Source organism: Mus pahari, chromosome 4 (assembly GCF_900095145.1).
Source record: "Mus pahari chromosome 4, PAHARI_EIJ_v1.1, whole genome shotgun sequence".
Taxonomy (NCBI): domain Eukaryota; kingdom Metazoa; phylum Chordata; class Mammalia; order Rodentia; family Muridae; genus Mus; species Mus pahari.
The window spans coordinates 34787816-34811324 of record NC_034593.1 but is presented as its reverse complement, the minus strand read 5'-3'; the positions used below and the strand labels follow the sequence as shown (position 1 = coordinate 34811324).

At 42.2% G+C, this 23509-nt stretch overlaps 1 protein-coding gene across 1 annotated transcript in view; it reads right to left on the bottom strand.

Moving 5' to 3' along the window:
* The window catches only part of Intu (inturned planar cell polarity protein), a 59895-nt gene that overhangs the window by 8752 nt on the left and 27634 nt on the right, over window positions 1-23509 (bottom strand). The window contains exons 4-12 of the mRNA XM_021196521.2: window positions 19603-19806; window positions 17242-17360; window positions 13696-13785; window positions 13099-13176; window positions 9271-9460; window positions 5331-5384; window positions 2361-2423; window positions 1190-1411; window positions 70-540 (exon numbers count right to left, since the gene is read on the bottom strand). Coding sequence (XP_021052180.1) covers window positions 70-540; window positions 1190-1411; window positions 2361-2423; window positions 5331-5384; window positions 9271-9460; window positions 13099-13176; window positions 13696-13785; window positions 17242-17360; window positions 19603-19806 — 1491 coding nt within the window. The remainder of the gene's footprint in view (window positions 1-69; window positions 541-1189; window positions 1412-2360; window positions 2424-5330; window positions 5385-9270; window positions 9461-13098; window positions 13177-13695; window positions 13786-17241; window positions 17361-19602; window positions 19807-23509) is intronic.

Genomic DNA, 23509 nt, shown 5'->3' with positions numbered 1-23509 from the left:
GCTCTCCCAATTAAAAAAACAATCTCTGAGTTATTTCTCACAATGCAGACATGTTAAACGAATACACACCTTAAGCAAGGCCACATTGTCATCCGAGCCTTCGGATTCTCTTTGCTTCTGCACTGCATCTGGGGTAGTGTGTGGGCTCAGACCAACACTTTCTTCCCCTTCATTGGGCTCACGTCCTCCACCGATCCTGGAGGGACTGGGCTTCCGTGCCTTGAAGGAATAGTCACTGAAAAAGGTTCTCCGGCATGTTGGAGAGGCCGCTGTTTTGGAAGGCCCCTGCAGCCGACTGAGGATGGGTGAAGTAGTCAAACTATCTGCCTTTTCACGTGGCGCAGCAAGGAACCAGTCAGCACAAGCCAGGCAGGGCCCCGGGGATGTGGCTAGCTGCTCCTCTATGCGGGAGTCTACTCCTTCCAGCTGATGAAGGGTTGCTCTGACCTGATCTACATAGATACAATCGGGACCAGGGTTTCCAGTAGCTTTAGATGCACAGCCTCCAGCTTCTAACAGCACACACAACATATAATGTCTCTGTAAGGGAAGTTTGGTACATGTTCAATTGAAACTATTTAATGCTGTCTGCATGTATATGCTTATACATACTAAAGGCATGGGTATTTGCAAATACTTGTGAGTTCTGAAAAATCTCTTTCTCTTTACACCACCATCAAAGCTCCCTGATGCAGAATGGAAACAATCGTACACAGCTTTATTTTGGTAAAGCAACAGTTCACCATCAATCATTTCTCTTAGTCCAGAGAAGTCCTAAGACAACTTTCAAATAGCCTCTGTTATCACCACCCTCACTCAGTCAGGGCTTATGGGCATCCTAGGCTACCTTCAAACTCAAACTTGCAATCCTCTTGCCTCAGCCTTCCAAGTGCTGGGATCACAGGGATCACTAGCATACAGGGCTCAACTCCGAATTGTTTCATGAAAGGATAAAACCACTCTGGGGAGGGATCAGATATCTTCTAAGATATCTGCTAAAATCCTATACTGGATTTTACTAATATTGCTTCATGAGATACAGAAGGAAGAAAATAGAGAAGTATTTAACATTTTCTTGACTATAAGTAATTAACATATTCATACTGTAAGTGAGTATGTTTGTGTTCTTCAGCAAGTAGGTTTAAAAAATTTAAAATGAAATTCAAGAAAGAAGTGCATAATAGCTCACCAATCCAACAATTAGTAAGAAATATCTCCCTTCAGGTTCCTGGAAGGCCTCGGGGTCTGAGTCTGACGGGGGCTGGAGGTGGTGTCGTGGGAACACCTCTCTCCATATTATCAGCTGACCAATCCTTTGCTTTGCTGCTAAAGGCAGCAGGCAGTACTGGCGACAGTATGCAGCGATCTCAACAACATCATCCTTAGGCAGATGGCTGCACACCATATAACCCTGGGATTTAATCACAGAGAGCCAAAGTCAGCTAGTAGCTTAGAACAATGATCTCATATTTCTAAGCATTGCATAAACACCTCAATATAGGCTTAAAATAATGCAGTTTTAAACCAACTAAGCTAAGACTCATCAGAAGTCCATGCTATTAATCTGAGTCAAGCTACAGATCAAGTTTGACAACTGAAGGGACTTAGCAGACAGACTACCGCACAAAGCGAGGTCACCTCAAGTAGGATTGATTATCTTGAATGTTTGGTTAGACTAGGACTAGGAAGAGAAGTGGGGTCAAGGTCAGCAGAGACATTCATTTCTGTATGCCTCCTGGATCATCCGATTCTGTTAAATATGTTGTATATTGTTTTTAATGATATTTTTAAGTGAAATACTTAACTACCTTAAAACCTTTTAATGGAAGTAGTTACTCAATGCTACAAGATGCAGTGTATTTCACTTCTGAAGAAGAGGTTAAAAGGATCAAGAACATCACTGCAAAAAGACATTAACAATATATTGCTGGAGACAGCTCAGCAGGAACTGGCTACCAAACCTGACGACCCAAGTTTGATCCCAGGAGCCTCACACGGTAGAAGGAGAGAACAACTCCTTCAAGTTGCCCTTGGCCTTCACATATGTCTGTGGCTCACATGTACACACACACTAAATGTCATTTTTAAAATTCTGAAGAAAAGAACATTCTGCTCTTCTGTTTTATATATCTTCTTCTTTTAAGTACCCTTTCACTTCTGCACACTTGGAAATGCCTTAGCATATAGTAAAACATTAATATTTACTGTATTTCTAAATCTCTGGGGTCTTATTTCCAGATCACAGTCTTGCTTGCAAAATGGCAATATTTCTTCCATGCATATAAAAGTTTAAGAAAATCTACTTTAGGTCTATGTGTATAGCAGTTGGATATTGATAAATCTTTTAAGCTTCAACTTACCTTGTAAAACAGAGAAGACCCCAAAATTGTATACAGCCGTCTCATATCATAGTAATCCTCGGACTGGGGGGGGGGAATTCACAGTTGATTTATAATTAGTACTTATTTATTAATTTTATGCAGAAGATAAAAAATATTCTAGCTGAGTTACAACAGTTGAAGTAAAGATTATATTCATTAGAAACAACTTGATACAGTACCTAGGACATCAGAGGACCGAGGTGAAAGGCCTGTGTGTTTACTTGTCTGTCAGCTTTATCTGTGGTCCCACAACATAGTAGAACACACAGCACTTGCTATTTCATGAGGGACTTTGAAAATAATTCTGTTGTGACAGGAGAGCACCTATTATAACCCACAATATCCAATATTACCATGCACTACTTTTGAAAGCACAAACTAGCACACTCTGTTTGTGGGAGAGTTGAGTGGTATTCAAAAAAATCTGAACATATATACTATTTGAGTAATCCTTCTTCTGGAGATCTACAAGATGACCGAGTGAATCATGACATTTTTGTGAAACTCAAAAGTGAATTATTTGGAATACAGAGAAATTACAGCTAATGCTACATTCAGTGATGGAGGGATGATATTCACAGTGTGATGTCATGTCAGAGAACAGCACAGGCCTTAGAACAGTGCAGGCATACAAGTTACAGAATGTGGAAAATGGAAGTAGCACCACTGGTTTTTGCTGAATGGTGTGCACCTTCCCACACCTGCATGCAATATGCATGACTATACATGCAGGGTTTTGTGTAGGAATGTAAAGATATAGAAACGTCTAGAAATGTCCATCCCAAACCCTGAAAGGAGTTACGCCTGGGATGCCAGTGGAAAAGGATGAAGAGAAATATTTGTCTTTGTCTCTTCCTGTAACATGCATCTTCTAATTTTATACTGAACGAAGAGGAAATGAAAAAAATCAGGAACATCCTAAGTATCTTGGAAACTGTTACATCCATAAGCACTGCTATTCAGCAGTAAGAGGACTGAGCAGAGCAGGGCAATGTGGCACATGTCTGTAAGCACAGAGCTCAGGAGGCTGATGCAGGGGCACTGCAAATTGGATGACAGAGAACAAACAGCGTCATCAGCCCCTTCGTGCCTGTCACTGCCTGAGCTTGATTAGGTAAGTGTGGGCTCATATTGTTTCATCATATCTTGCTTTTCCCCCTCTCTTACTAAATTATTTCTAACCAATCCCAGACACCCTTGTTCTGTGAGTAACTTCAGAGTGTACTCTAAGGGGCTGCAGAGACGGCTCAGTGGTTAAGGGAGTTCACTGTTCTTATAGAGGACCCAGGTCCAGTTCTCAACACAACTGGAGCACAACCACCTGCAACCCCAGTTCCAGGGGATCCTATGCCCTCTTCTGGTCTCTATGGGATGAAATATGTGCATGGTACATGGATATACATTCAGATATATACATACACATAAAATAATTTTAAAAATTGTATACTTGGCTGGGTAATAGTAGCATGCACCTTTAATATCAGCACTTGGGAGGCAGAATAGGAGGATATCTCTGAGTCTGAGGCCAGCCTGGTCTACAGAGTAAGTTATAGTACAGCCAGAGCTACACAGAGAAACAGAAACCCTGCCTTGAAAAACCAAAAAAAAAAAAAAAAAAAAAAAGTACTCTAAAACAGAATATTTACATATATATGGATATATATTTCCATTGTTTAAAGATTTATTCTTGTCTTATATACAGCCACTAGCACTACATTTCCTTAATTGTCTCACAGATACCCACTTATATATTTATTACTTAGAGACAGGGCTCACTGTGTAACCTAGGTCAGTCTTGAACTTGAGATTCAACTGTCTCTGCCTCCTTAGTGCTGCGATTAATAAGGCACTGTGCCCTGCCTCATGGATATTTTTAACAAACTTGTTTGATGAGAAGCCAAGGAGGACTGCACACTGAAGTTGGGTCACATGGTTGTCTCTTTCAGGATCTTTTTCTTCTTGCCTCTGCCTCCCTCCATCTTCCTCTGATTTATTTGGTATAGAGAGAAACCCTCCCATGTTTCCTAGTCTGGATTTGACTGGTTATCCCTTCCCTTCCACAGACAGTCTTGATCTGCCCTTAGTGCTGTTAGATGAGCTAATGCTCCATCCAAGCAGATCATGGGTGGTGTGAGTGTCCACACGGTGAACAGTGTTCACTGTCAACTCAGGGATCTAAATTGTGTGGGAGGTAAACTTCTAGGCATGTTTGGGGGGATTTTCTGGAGTATCTTAACTGACATATGGAGGCCCATCTTAACAGTGGGGAGGACCACTCCCTTCGAAGGGAGAATGGGCTGAGTCCTGCATGCATACATGCTCTACATGGCCATCTGACTGGGTCACACTGCAGCCAGCCCCCAAGGCTCCTGCTGCTGGGACTCCCCTCCATGACAGGCTGCAACCTGATCCCTGAGCCGGAATAAACCCTCTCTCTTGTCAGAGTATTTTATCACAGCAACGGATAAAGAAGCCGAGGCAAGTACAGGCAATGTGCCGCCTGTTGTCTTTCTGTCATCTCTATGTGGTGTGGTAACCTTGAAGAACTTAGACCCTTTTGGTGGGTACTGTTGTTTATGTGGCTTGAGTGTCACCGATATCTACTGTTTATTGATAACTTACCTGATGGTCTTCTCATTGGGGGGCCAAGGAACTAGAAATTTAAAAAGTTAAAAGCCATACTTCTAGGTCTAAGTTAAGTTCATACCTACAACGTTCTCAAGTCATCAAACCTGCCTCCATCCCTGTCCTCACGAAGCCCCAGCACTTGCTAGGCAGTCACCCTGCAACCAATGTTGGCAGCTGAATACAAAGCCCTGGGGCAAGTAGGCATTTGCTATTGTCAGGCCAGAGGCTGAGTGGTCTAAGTCCACTTGTCAATCACTCAGAATGACTGACTACGAACTGGAGTTCAAAGCTGTGCCTCCCTGGAAATCCCCTGCCTCTTACCAGTTCTTCGAAGTCAGCGGCCTCAAGGTCACTCAGGGCTGTGTCCAGTTCCACCTATGAGAACACGAGAAGGGGCTCTGAACTGCCTGAAGGACTAAACAAGTACCCTTCTCTGTCACAATACTTAAGAAATATCTCAAAAGGGAACATGCTATTTTTAAGCTTTGCAAATATAAAACAGTAACTTATTTAACGTGTGTTTTTTTTATTAAAAGTTGCTGCAAAATGATCAACACAAAACAATTAATGAGATTAAAAAAAAACTTTTTTATTTTAAGTTTTTTTTTTTTTTAACTTGTTAAACTTCTCAAAGCAAAATGAAAAACTGCTATTATTGTGGCTAACCTATTTTAGGTCCCTTTTCCGTTTCCTGTGTATTTTTTTGATTCTTGGAAAATACCAACATTCTTCCCCGACTCTCTCCTGGAAACAATGTTTTGAATAAAAGCGTTGTCAATCGTTATTCAGATTAAAACATCAAGGCAGGAGTTCTCCTGGGATCTGGCAGAGTTGAACCTCCCCACAGAGTTATTAGACGAAAATCTTTACATAGAATTTGGCTTTTGTTCCTATGGAAATTGCTGGAACTTTTCCTTAAAGCATCCACAACTTAAAAACAGAATAAAATTAACCTGTAATGCATAAATGTGTATACATACAAAAATAGTTACTTAAATCCGTACATATATACAATGTGCAAATAAGGAATCCCCCGTTTTTCTGCCCCCACCCTGTTTGCCTCCCAGGCTAAGGCATTCTGTGGGCCTGTCTCACACTGCGTTGATCTGAGGGCCTAAAGCTCCTGAGTGATTAGTCATGCCTTTAAACACATTCACACAGTGTGGCTTACTACTCATTTGTGACCCACATCTTCCTGCATCTAGCAAGTATTTTGTGTTCTCTTGTTTGGTGAGACCCCTGCACCTTGAGAAAAACTCAGATAAAGAGACCAAATATTTGGAATTTTCGAATTTTGCTCTACTTGGTCTCTGGGCTGATATGAGGCTAATAAACTGTTTCTATCAAAATAGGTGAAATACTGTCCCTCTAACAATGCCAGTGTGCCCGAGAAAAGCATGACCGAAAAAGTTCTCAAACACCTGGGAAAGAAAACCAAAGGGAGACCCCCATCAAATACTAAACACAAAACAAATTGTTTCCAAATTAAAACCAAATACTCCCACTGAACATTCACCAATCTACCTCACAACTACTTTTTAAACCTGAGTTTTTTTTTTAAACGGGATTAAGTTCCTTACTATTTTTATTAGAAGATAGATTGTGAATAAAAGCTACTAATCTAAGACAGTGAAAAATCTCAAAGAAAAGAAGAGCTTTTTGATAAGCACAAAAGCTTTGAAGCTTCTGGCTCGTGGTCACCCGTGCAGAAAGCCTGCCGACGATGCTCAGCCCAAACAAGCCAAAGGCTCAACAGAATAAACAAGCAACTCTTCTGTGTCTGGAAGACCCGCAAGAATGCAGCAAACTGCTGTCTCCAAGACCAGACAGACAGACAGACAGACACTCACAGCTGCAGTCAGGGCCTGCTCAGGAAAACCTGCACAGTAGTTGGCAAGCTGCCAGAGGCTCCGTGTGGGTGGGTAATTTCCATAGTTGAAAAACTCATGGAAACCCAGGCCTTTGGGTCCCCCAAGCTTTTGTGAGTTTTCTCACGAGGAGCCTAACCAGGTTGCCATAGTGAATGCCCTTCTGACTCTAGGAAACACTAGGAAAGAAAGGGAACCAGGGAGCCATGCTCTAGAGCACTGGGCTTTCTTTAACAAAGCCTGTCCCATGGAGAAGCTAGTTAACTATAGAACAACCCCATGGGATGCGGCAGAACTGGGGGTGAACATAGTCAGCAATAGCCTTCCTCAGGGCAGAAGAGGACCGGTAACCTCCTGTGTAGGAGGAGGGAAATGCCCAACTCCAGCTCTCACTGGTACCTTCTCATTATAAAGGGATCTGGGGGGCTTGTACCTCTCCTGGGTTAAAGGACTCACAGTGGGCGTGAGATAGGCTTTGGTGTCAGGGTCCTTCTACCTTAAAGGCAACATTATCTAGTCACTTCCTATGTCGCAAAGTGTGTTTTCTCCTGAAAGCACTGCCAAGGCCAGCCTTGAGGTCTGGTCTGTTGCTGTGAATTGCAATGCTACATTCTGTAGGAAGTCTAGGCCTAGAGTCACTTCTCACATTTACGTGCAAACCTTGCTCCTAGATTTTAAACTACTGGTTAAATAAAATTGGCTATGCCCAATTACTGGAGGGATTAGAGGCTGGTTAAGAGAGAGGGACAGGGACAGGGACAGGGACAGGGAGAGACAGATGAGAAGAGAGAGAAGAGAAAGAATGGAGGGAGAGGAGGAAGCTGTCTGAGGGCAGATAAACCATGAGTGGCCAGGAGAAAGAGCAAGTGGCTGGGGCGCACCACAGGGAGGCAGCCAGGTCAGCAATTAGAAAAGTCATTGTCAAAGCCAAATAAAACAACTGTAGTCTGGGTCTCATATACTGGAAAGCTAGTCGGGGGTCAGCTTAAAGTGGCTGCACTACAGCCAACTGGCACGCCTGATACTTTTAAGTGTGATGTGGTTTAAGAAAACGAGGTTAGGGATATAGCTCAGTGGCAGAACGCTTGGCCGGCAGGTGTGGGTGCCTAAGATCAAGTTCTAGGACAAGAAAAAGAAAAGAAGACGGTCATTTTAGTCTGCGACTGTCAACTCACAAAACCAAGGGCAAAATAAAAGACCAGCAGATAGAGTGTCCTGTATATATGAGCTGACACCCCAACTTCAACTAAGAGCCATGTAACGGAGCCTCACAGCTGTGACTGTGGTCCAGTGAGTCCTTTCCCACTTCCACATATGCTTTCCCATCTCCACATATGACTTAAGTGATTAATAGTAAACTGTCAGTCACTTGGGTATATGCTGAGGGACTTCATGAAGAATAGAATCTTGGGTGTTTTTCCAGTAACACAGCCTGTGTTTCTTCATGGCCAGAGATGTGGCCATACAATGTCACCTCATTTAATATTGAGAAAATTCTATAAGTAAAGGGATTAAATGGTGAGTCACACTAAAGGTTTCTGAAGTGGTCTTGTCAGTGGTGTAAGGTTACATGTGGTAGATAGTCATGAAGTCATACTGAAAACACCTAAACATCGTGAAGCCCTGATGGTTTACTGCATATGGAACAAACCAAAACCTAAACATGTATGTTCATAGCGAGGACCTGGAGATGTGGCTCAGTGGTAGGACATGATTTCTAGATGTAAGAGGCTGAGGGTTCAACCCTCAGAACCACAAACAAAACAAAGAATTATTTGCTGTCCGGGGCCCTTGTATTCTTAAGGATAATGTTAAGGTGGTGACTGCAGATCACCACAGGATTTGGTTAGTCACAGTCTTTTACTAGTGTCAAGGAAGGGAAGCCTTCTCAGCTTTCATCTGGACAGAAACAAAAGATGACCTTGTATTATAAAATCAGAGCCACAAAATTGCCAAGTAAGACGTTCAGCTTAGATTTCTGACAAGAATTCTGAGTTTGGAAAGCTTAAATATAAAATGGGATGAGAGAACCAATTTCTATTTTTAAGGATCATTAGTTGAAGTTTGTCACTGGACTTCCTACTTCAGCAGTTTCTTCAGTTATCACCTATAATCCTGAAAAGCGTGTGTACACACACACACACACACACACACACACACACACACACACACGCTAAAGAGAAAGGGAGAAGAGGGTCAGCTCAGTCCTGGAACCTAGACAGAGGTGGGGGAGGTAACCGAGCACACTAACCTATCCTATAACCTGCACATACCATGGTGGTTGGGCTGCCCCAAGTATAAGTTTAAAAATCATTTTACAAAGGAAACCAGAATGCTCCAGGCTTAGAACAAGGTGGGTGGCTCTGATTCTTATTTGGGACCCCTAAGATTACCTTGAGTTCCTGCGGAAGTACGAGCCAACGGACTCCCGGGAGGTTATCCAAAAGCACGGCACTGGCTGCGGCGTACTGCTGGGCGCTGGCACTGGCGCTGAGATGTAATTTGCCGGGCCGAAGAGCTCGTTCGAAGAACAAACTGAAGAAATGATCCAGACGAGGCGCGTTCTCAACCTGGCAGAAAGCGCTGGAGAAGCAGGAGCCGGAAGTGAGCCCGGGCTGGGGAGCGGTGGTGCATGACCTGCCCTAGGTCAGGGGACTGGCTCTGCCCCAGCACTGATGCTCTCCTACTCCTGTTCCTGTAGTTACAGCTACTGCTGTGGGGTGACTGAAGGAGGGCTACCGCCGAAGAACTGCTGGGCCAGGCGCACAAGAAAAGGGGACAGAGTACCACTTCCTCCCCCTCTATCTCCCAACCATTTACAACTCCCAAGGTCTTTCAGGAAATGGAGGATACGAACAAGATTCTGCACTCTGCAAGAGATTTGGCTTTGAATTGTTCTTACTAGGCAACTCTCACATGGCCAAAATCAACAGGCCTCTCTCTGAAGTTTGGTTTCCAAGCTAAAGCTGGGGTTAATATGATCCAACTTACCTTCAAATCACCTAGCGCTCACTACACACAATGTTTTATGGAGCTTGTTATGACTATTGGGGAAATACAAAATTCGGAGCTAAGTCATTTTCTCCTCAATTGAGGCCCAAGCATTGGAGGGAGGAAGGGAAGGAAAAAGGAAGGAATACAGAGAGACGGACAGAGGGGAATGGAGAGATGAAATAGCTGATTTAGCCATGCAAGCACAGCCTAGCGTTAAGCACGACTCTTCCTTGGACCAGCTCAGGAGATGACACCATGGCTGCCTTGTATCATGCCAGAGAAACATTTACTAACTCATCCTGCAAATATTTAAGTGCGTACTTTGTTCCAGCCACGTTCTCTTGGCCAGGAGTACAGCAATAGAATCAGACAAAGGACAATGAATGCCCGCTGAGCACACAGGCTGACGAAGGAAGGCAAGGAGGTGATGGGTGGCTGGACAGGAGGTCAGGTGTTTTATTCAAGTTTTTATTTTATAGAGAGGATCTGCCTGAACTTGTGACATTACATGTCCCTTCAGCTTCCCAAAGAGCTGCGACTGTAAGCATGCAACTTCACACCCAGTCAGCTTGCTGTTCTAGAGTAAATGATTAAGAAACACTCTGAAAATGGGCCATTTAAGTTAACATCCCTGTATGAAGAAGGCCCAGCAGAAGGGAAGAGGGCAGAGTCTGTGGTGGACAAATGTTGCCAGCGTATAAGCAGGGGTGGGGTGGTTTGAGACTCCCTCAGACAGGCAGGTAGGTGGGACTCTGCTTTATGGAAATTAATGGAGCAGGAATAGAGACAGAGACCCAGAAACAGCTGCTGTAGTACCATGCAGCAGCTGTTCGACAGGAAAATGGGGAATTCCATCGTCTACAGTGGACAGGCACTGTTGGCAGCTGGGGGGCAGAGGTAGGAAATATAGCTTTAATTCAACCATAATGCTAATAGGAACCTGCTCACAACTTTAAAATGATCATTAAGTCTTTGGACCTCTGAAATACCTTTTTTGAAATATTTTTAAAGAAAAAAGCTTAAGTAAGAATTGTTATAAAATGTCTACTAGTAACTGCTTACATCCCTGTGCTTCTTAAAGAACACAGGCATATTCCCGTTTGTTTTCTTAATTTCCTGTTTGAACAAGGAAAAATTACATTTGCTGCTACTCTAGAGAAACTTTCATATCGATAGAAGGTGAAGTGCAGAGAAACTGGGTCCCTCTGCCCTTAACCTACTCTGTGGACCACACGGCTGCTTCAGCAGTTTGTTGCATGCGTGAAATCCATCGCAGAATGGTGATCCTTGATATCTCTCGGTTTGTGCAAATAGCTCAACTAGGGCACAGTAGAGCCAAGTTTGCCACTCTAACAGAACATTAAAAAGGCAATTAATACCACGGCCTCATTCCTCATTGATTAAATCATATTAGTCAAGGGGAAAGGCGCTGTGTTTGGATGACCGGAGAAGTTCCTGGCAAGTAATCAAGTCTGGGGGATGTGCCTCCTCACAGGTTCCTCCAGCAGAGAACGTGATATAAAATAATGATCTCTCCAGATTAACATGATCGCAGAAGTTTATCCCTGATGCCTTGAGCACAGCCCCACTAAACTCTCCTCATAGATAACCAGAGAGAGATACCACCACGTTTGGAAAACTGCATGAGTTATCTTTCAGTTTCTGTACTGGTATATTCTGGGGCCCCGAGCGGAGGCATCACTTCATCCACATAGGCACTAGAATCTGCAGAGATCCGCTAGAGACAAAAGTTTGCCAGGCACAGTTCTGTATGTTCAAATGGTTAACAGTTACCTCAAATTTCCCCTTCAAATCAAGAAATATGTATCACATTATATTATAAGGCTAAAAATCAAAAGCACCCACAATAGGCCACGGCGCCAAGAATGAGCAACAGTGAGCACTTGACCCTATAGGACATCTATATCATCCCGTCCAGGGCTCAGGTGACATCTCAGGAGAAAGCGAGGCTCAGAGGCGGAGGGAGACAGACAGCACAGAGATGTCCTCTGGATCCAGCAGGGCCTTTGCACGCTGAACTCACTACAGCTAAGGTCATCTGCACAAGGCCAGTACACGATTGCGTCTGTGGGCATTTTGTCATGGATGGGGAGGGGCCCCAGGGACCATGGCAGGTGATGGCTGCTTCAGTGGGGACATCACTGCTCTAGTTGCCCATGTTCTAGTAAACACTTCCTGACAGCGCTTGAGCTTGAGTGAACAACCCTAAATAAACTCAGTGGGTCACACGAAAGACATCAAAGTAGGAGGGGCTTGCTGGGAGGAAGGGGTTTCAGTGGTAGCAGTAGTAGGGGGAGGTGACAGAGGGTCATGAAGAGTGACATGACTACAAACTTACGAGTAAAGAGAAGCAGAATGTAAGCATGAAATGGAACACATGTTCATGTTTTACAGAGAATGCACAAAGGAATGCACATAGCACCTCAACATTCTATACTGTGCGTCTGATTCCTGCTAACAGTGCTTTGTTTATTTTGTTTTTTGAGACAAGGTCTACAACTCAGGCTGGCCAGAAAACTACTTACGTAGCCTAGGCCAGCTGTGAACTTATAGTCATCTTTCTGCCTCAGACTCACAAATGCTGAGTTTATAGAGGTGAGCCACTATGCCCAGCTAAATGCACATTGTTGATTAAACTTTTTGAATAAAGAAACATTTGGGGGCAGTATGATAGCAAAGAAAACACAAAAACTTACTTAATATCTTACTCTTGTCTATATGCTACACAGACATGTGCTATATATTTGCCTCTAAACAAAAGAACCAGTATGTACTGGTTACTATACATCGTAACACAGGACTTGTTGTAGTCACTAGATCCCGTAGTTTATATGAGTTTCCGCATGGTACATTTTGGGATATAACGTGGAAGGAGAAAGAGCATCCCTGGTTCACTAAAAGCCAGGTGTGGCTGTTCACACCGACAGCCCCAGCACCTGAAGGCTCAGACAGCAGAGCCATGAGCTCTGACCAGCCCAGGCTACAGAGCAAGGCTCAGGCCAGTCTGACCTACACAGAAAGATCCTGTTTCGAAAATTAATTCGTAGTTGAATTAAATAAAAATTTAAAAAGGAGGAAAACCTGAGGAAACTGTCGCAGGCAAGGAGTAAACCAAGATGCCTGCTTCTCAAGCAAGACGCGCCACCTGACACAGAGGAAGACACAGACAACACCAGACATGACACGGATTCCAGAAAAACACTCACCTGTCTAAAGAACCATACATGAACTTTAAGGTTTGGGCCACGTCTTCTATCATGTTCCTTAGCTGGGGAAGAGGAACTCTTAAAAAAAAAAAAAAAAAAAAAAGGAGTTACTCATTTGTGATATGATCTAATGACACCGGCCCGCAAAGAAGCAAGATGTCTTTTCGCATATATATTTGCAGGGTTTAGTCAGCTGTGGGCAGAGCTGTAAAGGATGCTTACCCACTAGTGAGGTCACCCGGAGGTAGGCAGTCACTGTGGCATTGCAAAGACACTGTTCTACCAAAGATATCAAACATCTGGGGAAAATACCCTGTGCTGAGCCTTAACCCCCAGATTCTCCAGCGTGAATAAAATGGCAGCTCATGAAATTCAAAGCATATTCTTGTGAAGTCTAAGTGGAGGAATACACCCCAACCTCTGTGTTGTCAATACTGACAGAGCCGTGGGATCACGAACCCATCACAAGGAGTTTGCTTTTTGACAAAAGGCCATGATTGTAATGAGGCAAACCTTGTTTCCATTATTTTACTTTTTTTGTTGTTGCCATAGTTTCAGAAATGTTGTTTAAAGGGAAACAAAAAGATCCCAACTCACTCTTCAGCAGGCAGGCCAATTAACAGCAACTTGTCAGCCTCTTTCAAGTAAGCAACATGAATTTGTTTCCCATTTAAATGGAGGGATGAGCTAAGAAAAAACACAAATTCAAGATGCGGTTAGAATATCTTTAACTGCTACGGAGTTATAAAAATATCCTTAAAAGGTTACACATGGTATAATTTAAGAACTGAATTGCTTAATAAGCAAATTTCTTGCCACATACCTAACTGCCACACAGAAAAGGCAGGGGTTCTGTAACAACAAAAATACATTTGGAAGTATCTCCAACCCCCCAAGACACACAAAGAGAGAATCATTACATGTCTACAATCCTGGCTTTCAGGAGGTTGCAGCTGAAGGATTGCTCTGAGTTTGAAGCCAGTTTGAGTGACATAGTGAGTTCCAGGCCAGCAGGGCTACAGAGTGAGACCCTGTCTGAAACTCAGCTACGTGTGAAATGTTTTGTTGACATCAAGTGGCGACATACAGTTTATGATATTTTTTTAAAGGACTTTGCATCCTAGCTCATTAATTCCACAGACCCTTTGGGATTGCCCATGTATGGGCATAATCACTAAGGAGATTACAGAGAGAACAGAGCAGTGATTGCACCTGGAGGATGACAGCCCGGTATGAGCTACGGGTTAGAAGCAGTGATGGAACTTGAGTCATGCGCACATGGGTGCTCACGGAAACTCCTGGATGGAGCACCTGCACACTATGGGATGACTACCAAGGCAGCGCTTATGTCAGAATCTGTTGGTATGCACAGTTCACGCATGGGCAATGTATTCTTAATTATTCTTCACACAGCTGCAAACACTTAGATAACTCAAAAGAAATACAACAACCAACTATGGATCCATAGAGAACACACGTGTGTGCTACTTGAAGTATGAACTATTGAAAAGATATTTCTTTTTCAAACAGAATATTGTTTGGGGTTAAAGTGTAAAGGTATATATACTTTTAGGCAAACATTAACCTCTTTTATATCACATGGATCTTATTACAATTTTTTTAAAAAAGAATGTGCAAAAAGAAACACGTATTGTTATAGAACCCTGAAGAGAACATTCCACATTTATTATTTTCTCAAAAAGGGTTGCCTAGCCGTCCTTACTGCTTGCACGGGTTATCTCATGCCTTATCACTACTGACAGGCTCTAACTATTAAGGGAAATGGCATCCATCCCACACAGCAGAGAAAGAGTAAGAACAAATCTACATGAAAACCCTTACATTTTGTTTAAGAGCATTCCTCTAGAGCCAGAGAGATGGCTGGCCAGGTAAGAGCACTGGCGGCTCTGCCAGGTTTGTCCCCAGCACTTATGTTAGGCTTACATAGGTGCTGTAACTCCAGCTTCAGGGAATTTGATGCTTCTGGCTTTTGCAGGCACCTACACTCATATTTGCAGAGGCACGCACACACACACACACACACACACACACTCGCACTTGCACTCGCGCTCGCGCACACACACACACACACACACACACACACGCGCACACACACACACACACACACACACACACACAATTTAAAAAGTATTTTTAAGAAGCAAGTGAGCACTCATTTTATGACCCCATGCATTTCAAATGTCTACTGCAGGCATCTCTCCCAGACAAGGGTAGCAAGCCAGCACGTGCTGGGGCTTGGGCTGTGATGTCCCGGTGAGAAAGGGCACAGGGTTTCTTCTTAAAGTGATAAAAATGTTCTGACATTGGCCATGGCCAATATCTCTGAATATACTTGAAACTACTACCCTTAAAAACAAAAACAAAAAACCAAAACAAGACAGACTTGTTTTTTTTTTTTTTATGTGTTTGTCTGTTTTACCTCCATGTTTGTCTGTGTGGCCATGTGCTCGCCTGGTACCCCCAGCGGCCATAAAAGGGCACTGGATCCCCTGGAACTGGAGTGACAGATGACTTGAGATACCATGTGGGTGCTAGGAACCAAACCCACATCATCTGCAAAAGCAGCCAGTGTTCCTAACCTCTGATCCATCTCTCCAGCTCTTACTTATAAACTTTAAGCCTGGGTATGATTTACGAAGTGAAGCTGAACGAAGCTGTTAAACAATAAAGAGAGGCTGGGGACCAGCTCAGTGGTTCTCAGCCTTTGATTGGCAGATGTGAGTACCTTTTTGATCGCTGCAGTGAATGAAGGAAAGAATAAACAGAAAAACAGACAGAAGTTTGGCAAGCTGCTTCTATAACTATACATTCACATATGAAATGAAGTCTTAACCATTGTCTGTCCATATATAGAAAGTCAGAGATTTTCCTTGACTATTTGTGTTTATTGTACTGCCTGACCTTATTACTTGCATGTAATTAAAATGGTATAAAAGCAAATTGGGAAAAAATAAACCTGCCTCAGCCTCAGAACTGGCTGGGGTCATGCTAAACAACAACAACAACAAAAAAGTCAGAGATTTATATCTCACTTTTACTTAGGAAAACAAGTAAATTCTTCCCATTATTTTACCCAATCCACATCGTCTAAAACTTTTATGTGTAACTTTTACCAGGAGATGGGAGAACTAAATGTAAAATCTGGAAAATCGAACTTCATATTTTATCAGTAATGTGGAAGCCCTTAAAGCTTGAAATAAACTTTTTTCATGAGTTTTAGATTACTTGAAATATTAAAAGTAGAAAAATTATAATAATTTATTTTATGAAAAACTAAACTCCCAAACTCTGGGCTCTTTATCCTGTGACTTAACAGGGACATCCAAGTCAGACCTGACACTCAGTGAGGTGTTCTTTACTGGCTGAGAAATTCTCCTGTCTTCTCCCTCTCCCTCCTCCCTCTGCCCCACTCTCCTGTTCTCTCTTTCCCCTAGAGCTGGACAGGGACCTAAGGCCACTTGCTGTGTGCGGACTACAGTCCCACCACTGCAGGACAATCCAACTTCTGACTTTTGTTTTTTCATTACTAAATAAAACCCACATGACACTGGATTCTGAATTCTAATGCACAGTCTATATTTCTCTATTATTACTGAAAGTCAGAGCATTTTCTAACCATGTGAAAAATTCAGCATATTGCTTAGAGATTTGACAAGCACAATAAAAACACAAGGCAGCCAAGATGCATAATGATGCCATGTCTAAAAGATAAAACTTTCTTATAAAGTGATTATGGTGTGTGCATGCGCGCGTGTGCGTGTGTACTATACGTTGTGTGTGGCAGTTGTAGGACAACTTATAGAAGTCCGTTTTCTCATTCCACCATCTGGTTCCAGGGATTGACCTGAGGTTGACAGGAAGCGCCTTCCCCCATAAGCCACCTTTCCAACTCAAAGACAACGTTTTCATTAAGAATTGTAACTACAGGTCAACAGGCAACTCTGCTAATTAAATGATGTGGGAACATCCCAGACCTGTAGCTGAATTAAAAACACACACCTGAGATAAAATCAGTGTGGCCAAAACAAATGCACGACTATGACTATCCTCCCACAAGAGGAAAAGGTTCTTCTCAGAGCTGACTAAAGACGGGAACAGGGAGGAAGAGTTAAGCATGATTACCTAGTGACTTGTGTCCCCGTTACACTTTCCAGCATGTCACAGAGTGTGAGAAAAATCCCCCTGGCGCTCTTGAGTTTCTGAGATGCTTCAGACACTGGATAATGGTAAAGGATTTCCTGCTGTTGGGGAAAGGATGGACAGATGATCAGCCTCCTGGACGCTCGCACCAACATTCACCCCGAAAGCTCAGATTTTGTATTAAGAACAAAACAGGAGCCCTTTCAGCCTCAGCTTTAGTCAGAGTTTCATTCAATCACAGACAGTTATGCCTGGTATGCTAACACTTCAACAAGCATTTCAAATGCTACACTTCAAAGTTGGTTTAGAGACTACATAGACCAAGTTCCACACAATTAATTGAAATTACATATTTTAAATAGTGCTTTCTAAGCTTTAATCCCCACAAAAACCCCATAGGAGTCTATATAATTTCTTTCATACTGAACCTTAAAAGAGAATCATCATTTTTTTGTGATGTTATTAAATATCTGCTTAATTTACAAAGTGTGAATACAAGACTGAAGAAGTACAAATAGGAAGGAAAAAGCATCACAGGATTATAAAATCCCTGGCTTAAGTCTGAGAGGGCTTAACTAGCACAAATTAATCTATATGACAAGGCATTTTATTTTAAATTACAGAAAATGCTAATTTACAGGATTATTTACAAAATGCTGAATAATTTCCTATTTCCAGGAACCAGAGCTTTAACAGACATAAAATAATGACTCTCAAGCAGATGCCCCCGTGTGCTGATTGACACTCCAGAAGCAGAGATGGCAGTGGGAGCCTTACTTCCTGCTGAGACTTAGGCAACATTTATTTTTTTCACAGGACAAGTTAAAAATCAGACAAAATTAAAACTTCTAAATAGAATCCATGAAGAAGTCCGAGTAACTTCCAGTTGCTCTAATCGCTGCAACTGTTACAACAGGAAAGGGACATTCCTGCCCGTTACGCTGGCCTTGCTTTGCTTGGTTCTCTCTCTAAAGATCATTAAACATCTGTATGAGAAATAGTTATCTGGTGTGGGGTCCATGCATTCACACTTTTACATTATCACAGATATGATAATACACTGTGCATACCTACTGTTTAAATTTATGTAAACATGCCTAAGATATGTAAATTATTCAATATATGCTATGGGATATGTTTGCCAAATACACTGCCTAATAATGATTCAGATGTTTTTTGCAATTTTCATTAATGAAAATAGCTACAAAGTATTTTCTTATAATTTTATTATTTATTTCTAGAAATTAAGACAAATGAATTAAAGTCTTCAGTGATGTAGACATAATAAATTTAAACCATGTCCAACAAATACTTCCATTCTGTCTTGTCAAAATACCATATGCTGCTTTAAATAGTCTTTGACTAGCTTTTTACAAGTCTCCATCTTGTAACTTAAAGACAAGCTCTGTATCAATTATGTAACTCTCAGGGAACTAAATGACCCTTTGACATTTTGTTGTAAAGTATCATACTAGTAAAAAAGGCCATTTAAAGAAGTCTCCATAGTAGTCTTAAAAGCTTTTGGCACTGCAGAGCCTGTAATTTAATTAGTTGTATTTTTAAAGCCCTTGTTAGGAGCCTGTACTTACAGATGCTTCCACTCTGTGTGGTAAGAATAAAGAGGCTCTCCTAATTATGGTACTGATACAGAACTGGCCACATTCAGGAACCTGTTTGTTTGTGAGGAGTCTGCACATTTTCCCAGGGAGAGATAGACAATGACATGTGGGCTCAGCAGTTTTCTGACTAGAAAGGTTCAGGACAGTACCTCAAAACTTAGGGGGAAAAAATTAAATGCTTAAAGGTCTCATTTGTTCTAAAGATACAAGGAGCCAGCAAGGTGTAAGACATTAGAATTCTTATTGCTGGGTGTCTATGTATTTCCCAGAGCACAGAAAATACCAAGTAATACATCTACAACTAAGCTAATCTTTACCATTTTCATCTTTTCATTAAACAGAAAAAAAAAAAACCCACAAGGAAACATATGGACCACATTACAAGCTACAAAAGGGTACGAAGGGAGCTTTTGGTCTTTGTTGCTTAGAATACCTGAATGGTGCATCTGATTTTCTCTAGTTTATTTGAAAACACCTATTGTATCAAGTGATACATAGAGGACAGTGATAAGGTACAGCTAAGTCCTGTAATATACATCATAGCCTAGCATGTAATATGCAGACAGTCACAAGGCACAGCTAACTCATGTAATATGCATAGCATAACATGTGATATGCAGACAGCCATAAGGCACAGCTAACTCCCTCCCGTTTCTTCTTTAAGTCTAAAGTCGCAGGATGGAAGGTCTCCCCGCTTCCTTGGCATATGTGAGCAGACACTCACCTCCTCCCTGGCTGCCTCTGACTGGAGCTGCAGCGTGAGGTACATGGAGATGTGTGGGATGCTCAGGGTACTGTGTTGCACAGCATCAGCCTCTGACCCACAGAGGAGTTTCACCAAATCTTGGGTGCTCGACTGTGCCTTTTTCTTTTGGGGTTGGGCTGTTTCCTTTTTCACAGCATATGCGTTTTCAAATGTCAGCTTCACCTGAAAAGAAGAAAACCAAAACCTTGTTGGTTTTTCAACAAGACAAATGTCATTTTCTTTATTTATTTTAATAAAGGAAGATATGTGCTGACAGGTACAGCCAGGAGTACACAGGATGGGGATGGCACCTCAGTACACGGGCAAAAAGTAAGGACAGTGAGTTCCCTGTATCTACCTGTATCTAGCTCCTCACACAGCAGTGGGTACATATACATATACATAAACATACACACACACACACACACACACACACATATACACACATATATAAATTACAAATGTTTATTGATTGAAAAGTACAGTATTCCACACAAAAATTCATTCACACAAATGTAGTCACTGGCTACACAAAGAACCACAGAAGAACAGAAACCCACATCATTTGAGTGTAGAATAGTCACTGGACGTCTTGCATGCTCTGACTCCTCAAATTCGGTTAAGAGGGAGAGACTGGGGCTCAAGGACAACCACACACACACACACACACACACACACTCTGGGAGTTGTCTTTCCTTCTAAATGCAACAGGTTTCAAATAGTCTCTCAGAAAGTCTCTACAGCCCTTTACAGGACCAAAGATAGCTGTATCCAACAACCAGCCAGTGGCATGTGACACTCTGCACCATGAGAGGATTAGCTGTCACTTTTATCAGGATAGTTTTAATTTCACAGCCTGATGTCAAGATCGGTCAGAATCCAGAATTCGGCTGTTTTCCAGCTGCTGAGAGGCACCTTCCACTTCTCGGGTACCTCCCCTTGGAAACAGAGACACTTCCCAGTGCCAGCTGGCCATCACCCACCACCCAACTCAAAGATGCACCCCTGTGAGCATCTGATGAATGCTGCTGACGTCATCATGAACTCAGGAGCCACACAGTGCTCTGAATGTTTACATTTAAAAACTGTCCCCTTAAAGGGAACAATTCATAAAGTTTTAGTTTAGAGCCAAATGGTATCTTTCAAAATAAGAGTAGGCTGGGCACGATGTTCCCTTTAATCCCTGCAAGTACAGGTGGATCTCTGTGAGTTCAAGGTTAGCCTGCTCTACACAAAAAGTTTCAGGACAGTCAGGACTATACAGTGAGACTGTATATTAATTAATTAATGTTTAATCAAATATAAAGAAGACTAGCTAATGCTCGAAAGCAGGTAACATTGTACTAATGTAGCAAGTTACGTTTGAGGAAAATACGTAAAGACTAGAAACAATACTAAATAATTACTATTTTAATAATTTATTATGAAGTACCATTCTAATTCCAAATATGTGGTAGGTACTAACACTCTTTGATCACTTTTAAAAAATAATTTTTATATACTTCCATTTAAAGTATTAAATCTGTTAAAACAAAACCCCTATAACACTAGCCAACTTATCCAACTGCTACAAGTATTACATTGTTTAAAAGATATATATATCTTCCAAAAGAGAAAAACATTAGGTATTCCTTTTGGGGGAGGGTAAAGAAGTAAGGGGCTGTGTTCGAATTGCTTCTCTGGAGCTGGTAGTGGCTTTTACCAAAGTGAACTATGCTACACACCCATATATTTTTTTCTAAGAGTCGGTATTTATCATATAAGCAAGTTTCATGTTTGAAAAGTATTCTCAAAAATTCGCATGATAAAGGCCTGGTCCGTGGTATAGAGCCAGTGGGAGGCTGGAAGGTCTTCAGGTAAGGGGGGTGGGGGCTGGGGGAGCCCGATCCCTATTCCTTAGTTTACTCTGGGGAGGGCTCATCTGGGATGTGGGAGTCCCAGACTGAATCAGAAGGGAAAAAAGAAAAAAACACCTGAGCGCCTTCATTTGCACCTCCTGGACTGCCCAGGGGGAGAGTCTCTTCCTAGGCTCCCGTGGCCCTGCCATGCATCTCCTGCTTGTGACAGACTTTCTCCTTTCTAACCCAGAGCCAGCATGACCCTCCTCCCTCCCAAGAGCTGCACGAGGTCAGTGATTGGCCCCAACTAAGAGATGGGTAACACATACAGCCAATCACAGCCGAGAACCTCTAAAACTACATGCCAGAGTGAACTGCGCTCTGACAGTCAATGCTTAAGATATTTACTAGTGATAGATGCTAATTTCCATGTAGTGAAGAAAGGAGTTCAAACTCATCCGGATGCACAAACATAGTGACGGTGAAGTGTGCTAACACTAACGGGGGCTTACATGGAAAGCAGAAAGGGAAACTCCACGTGGGAAAGCCTAGTGTCTGGATTTTTAAAAAGGTTTCCTGTAAACACAATGTGGAAAAATGGGACCTTGGTATCTGGACATTGTACCAAAAAAGTCTGAGTAGAAAATTAATATGTGGTTAGAAAAAAAAAAAACTAACTAAAAAAAAAATTAAAAAAAAATATCAAACTATGGTAAGAATGATCAAGGTTTGTTATTTTTAAACTGATGAAAATTAACATGTAATTAAAGTGAGAGAGAGCCGAGAGTCTCCAGTTTTAGGAATTATCATCTTAGATGTCAGCTGAATGTTTGGGGGCTCTGTGGGTAAGCACACTTGCCTCCATGCCTGATGACCCAAGTTTGATATTTGAGAACCATGTGACAGAGAAAACCAACTCCTGCAAGTTGTCTGCTGACCTCCAACAAATGTGCATAATAAATAAATGTTACAAAAAACGTGGCTTGGTCTGTGGTTTAGACACAGACAGGCTACATGAGTAAGCAGTATTTAGTGTCAAAGATGATAGCTCTTCCGCGGTGTGTGTGTGTGTGTGTGTATGTGTGTGTGGGGTGTGTGTGTGTGTGTGTGTGTGTGTGTGAGGGGCAGGTACTCATAGTGGGAGGACCCACAAAAAGGAACCTTAGAGAAGGAGCCATGGCTCATACCAAGGCTGGAGGGCATTTTCTCCAGCTGAGGTTCCCGTGGGTGAGAAGGTTTAAAGATTGACTGTGATTCCTCAAAAAAAATGACAAAAGTGAAATGAGCTGGTAAACTGGAAAAAAAATGCTGATGTATAGAAAGCAGCAATAACCTAAAATTGAATACCACTTCACTACGCTTGTGAGAGTGACATGTATGTTTTAAAACTAACTTTGATAGTATGTTTTGTAAACTCCATCACCTCTTTTCTGTGGTGCGAGGACCTTTACATCTTGCCATGACACCAACACGAAGAAACGCACCCCATGGGATCACCCACTAAAATTCTGTTTTAGCACCACTCTGATTTAAGAAAGGTCAGTTCCATCATGAAAGATAATTACACTTCGGAAAGACATGTCTAAAGTCCAAGATGGTAAGCAACTATAAATGCTGAATAATTCAGCTGCCTTGGTCTATCATAAGGAGAAATTTACAACTAATAAAAAGATAAGCACCATTTTTAAAAAAGTTAATGAACCTTAAAGGCACTGTGTGGCTACAGTGATAACCTTTTCTTAAGCAGTATCTAATAACCCTTACTTGAACCTCCTTTTAGTTTTCTGATGCTCTTCCCCATCTCCTGCCTCCTTCCTTGTGCAGTGTGCCCAGCCTGTCCTCCCTTCTAGGCTCAGTAATGAAGCTCAGGTTCCCTCAGGTCCTAGGATGAGAGTTCTATAACCCATCCTCTTGTGGCTCTGGTTATCTCCTCTGCACTTCTGTCTTCAACCCCTGCTGTGTAAGAAGCAATTCCCATTCCACCTCTCCAAACAAACCTTTGCACTTTGGTTCCACCCTCTGTGCAGGTGCACACTGTGGGGCTGTGA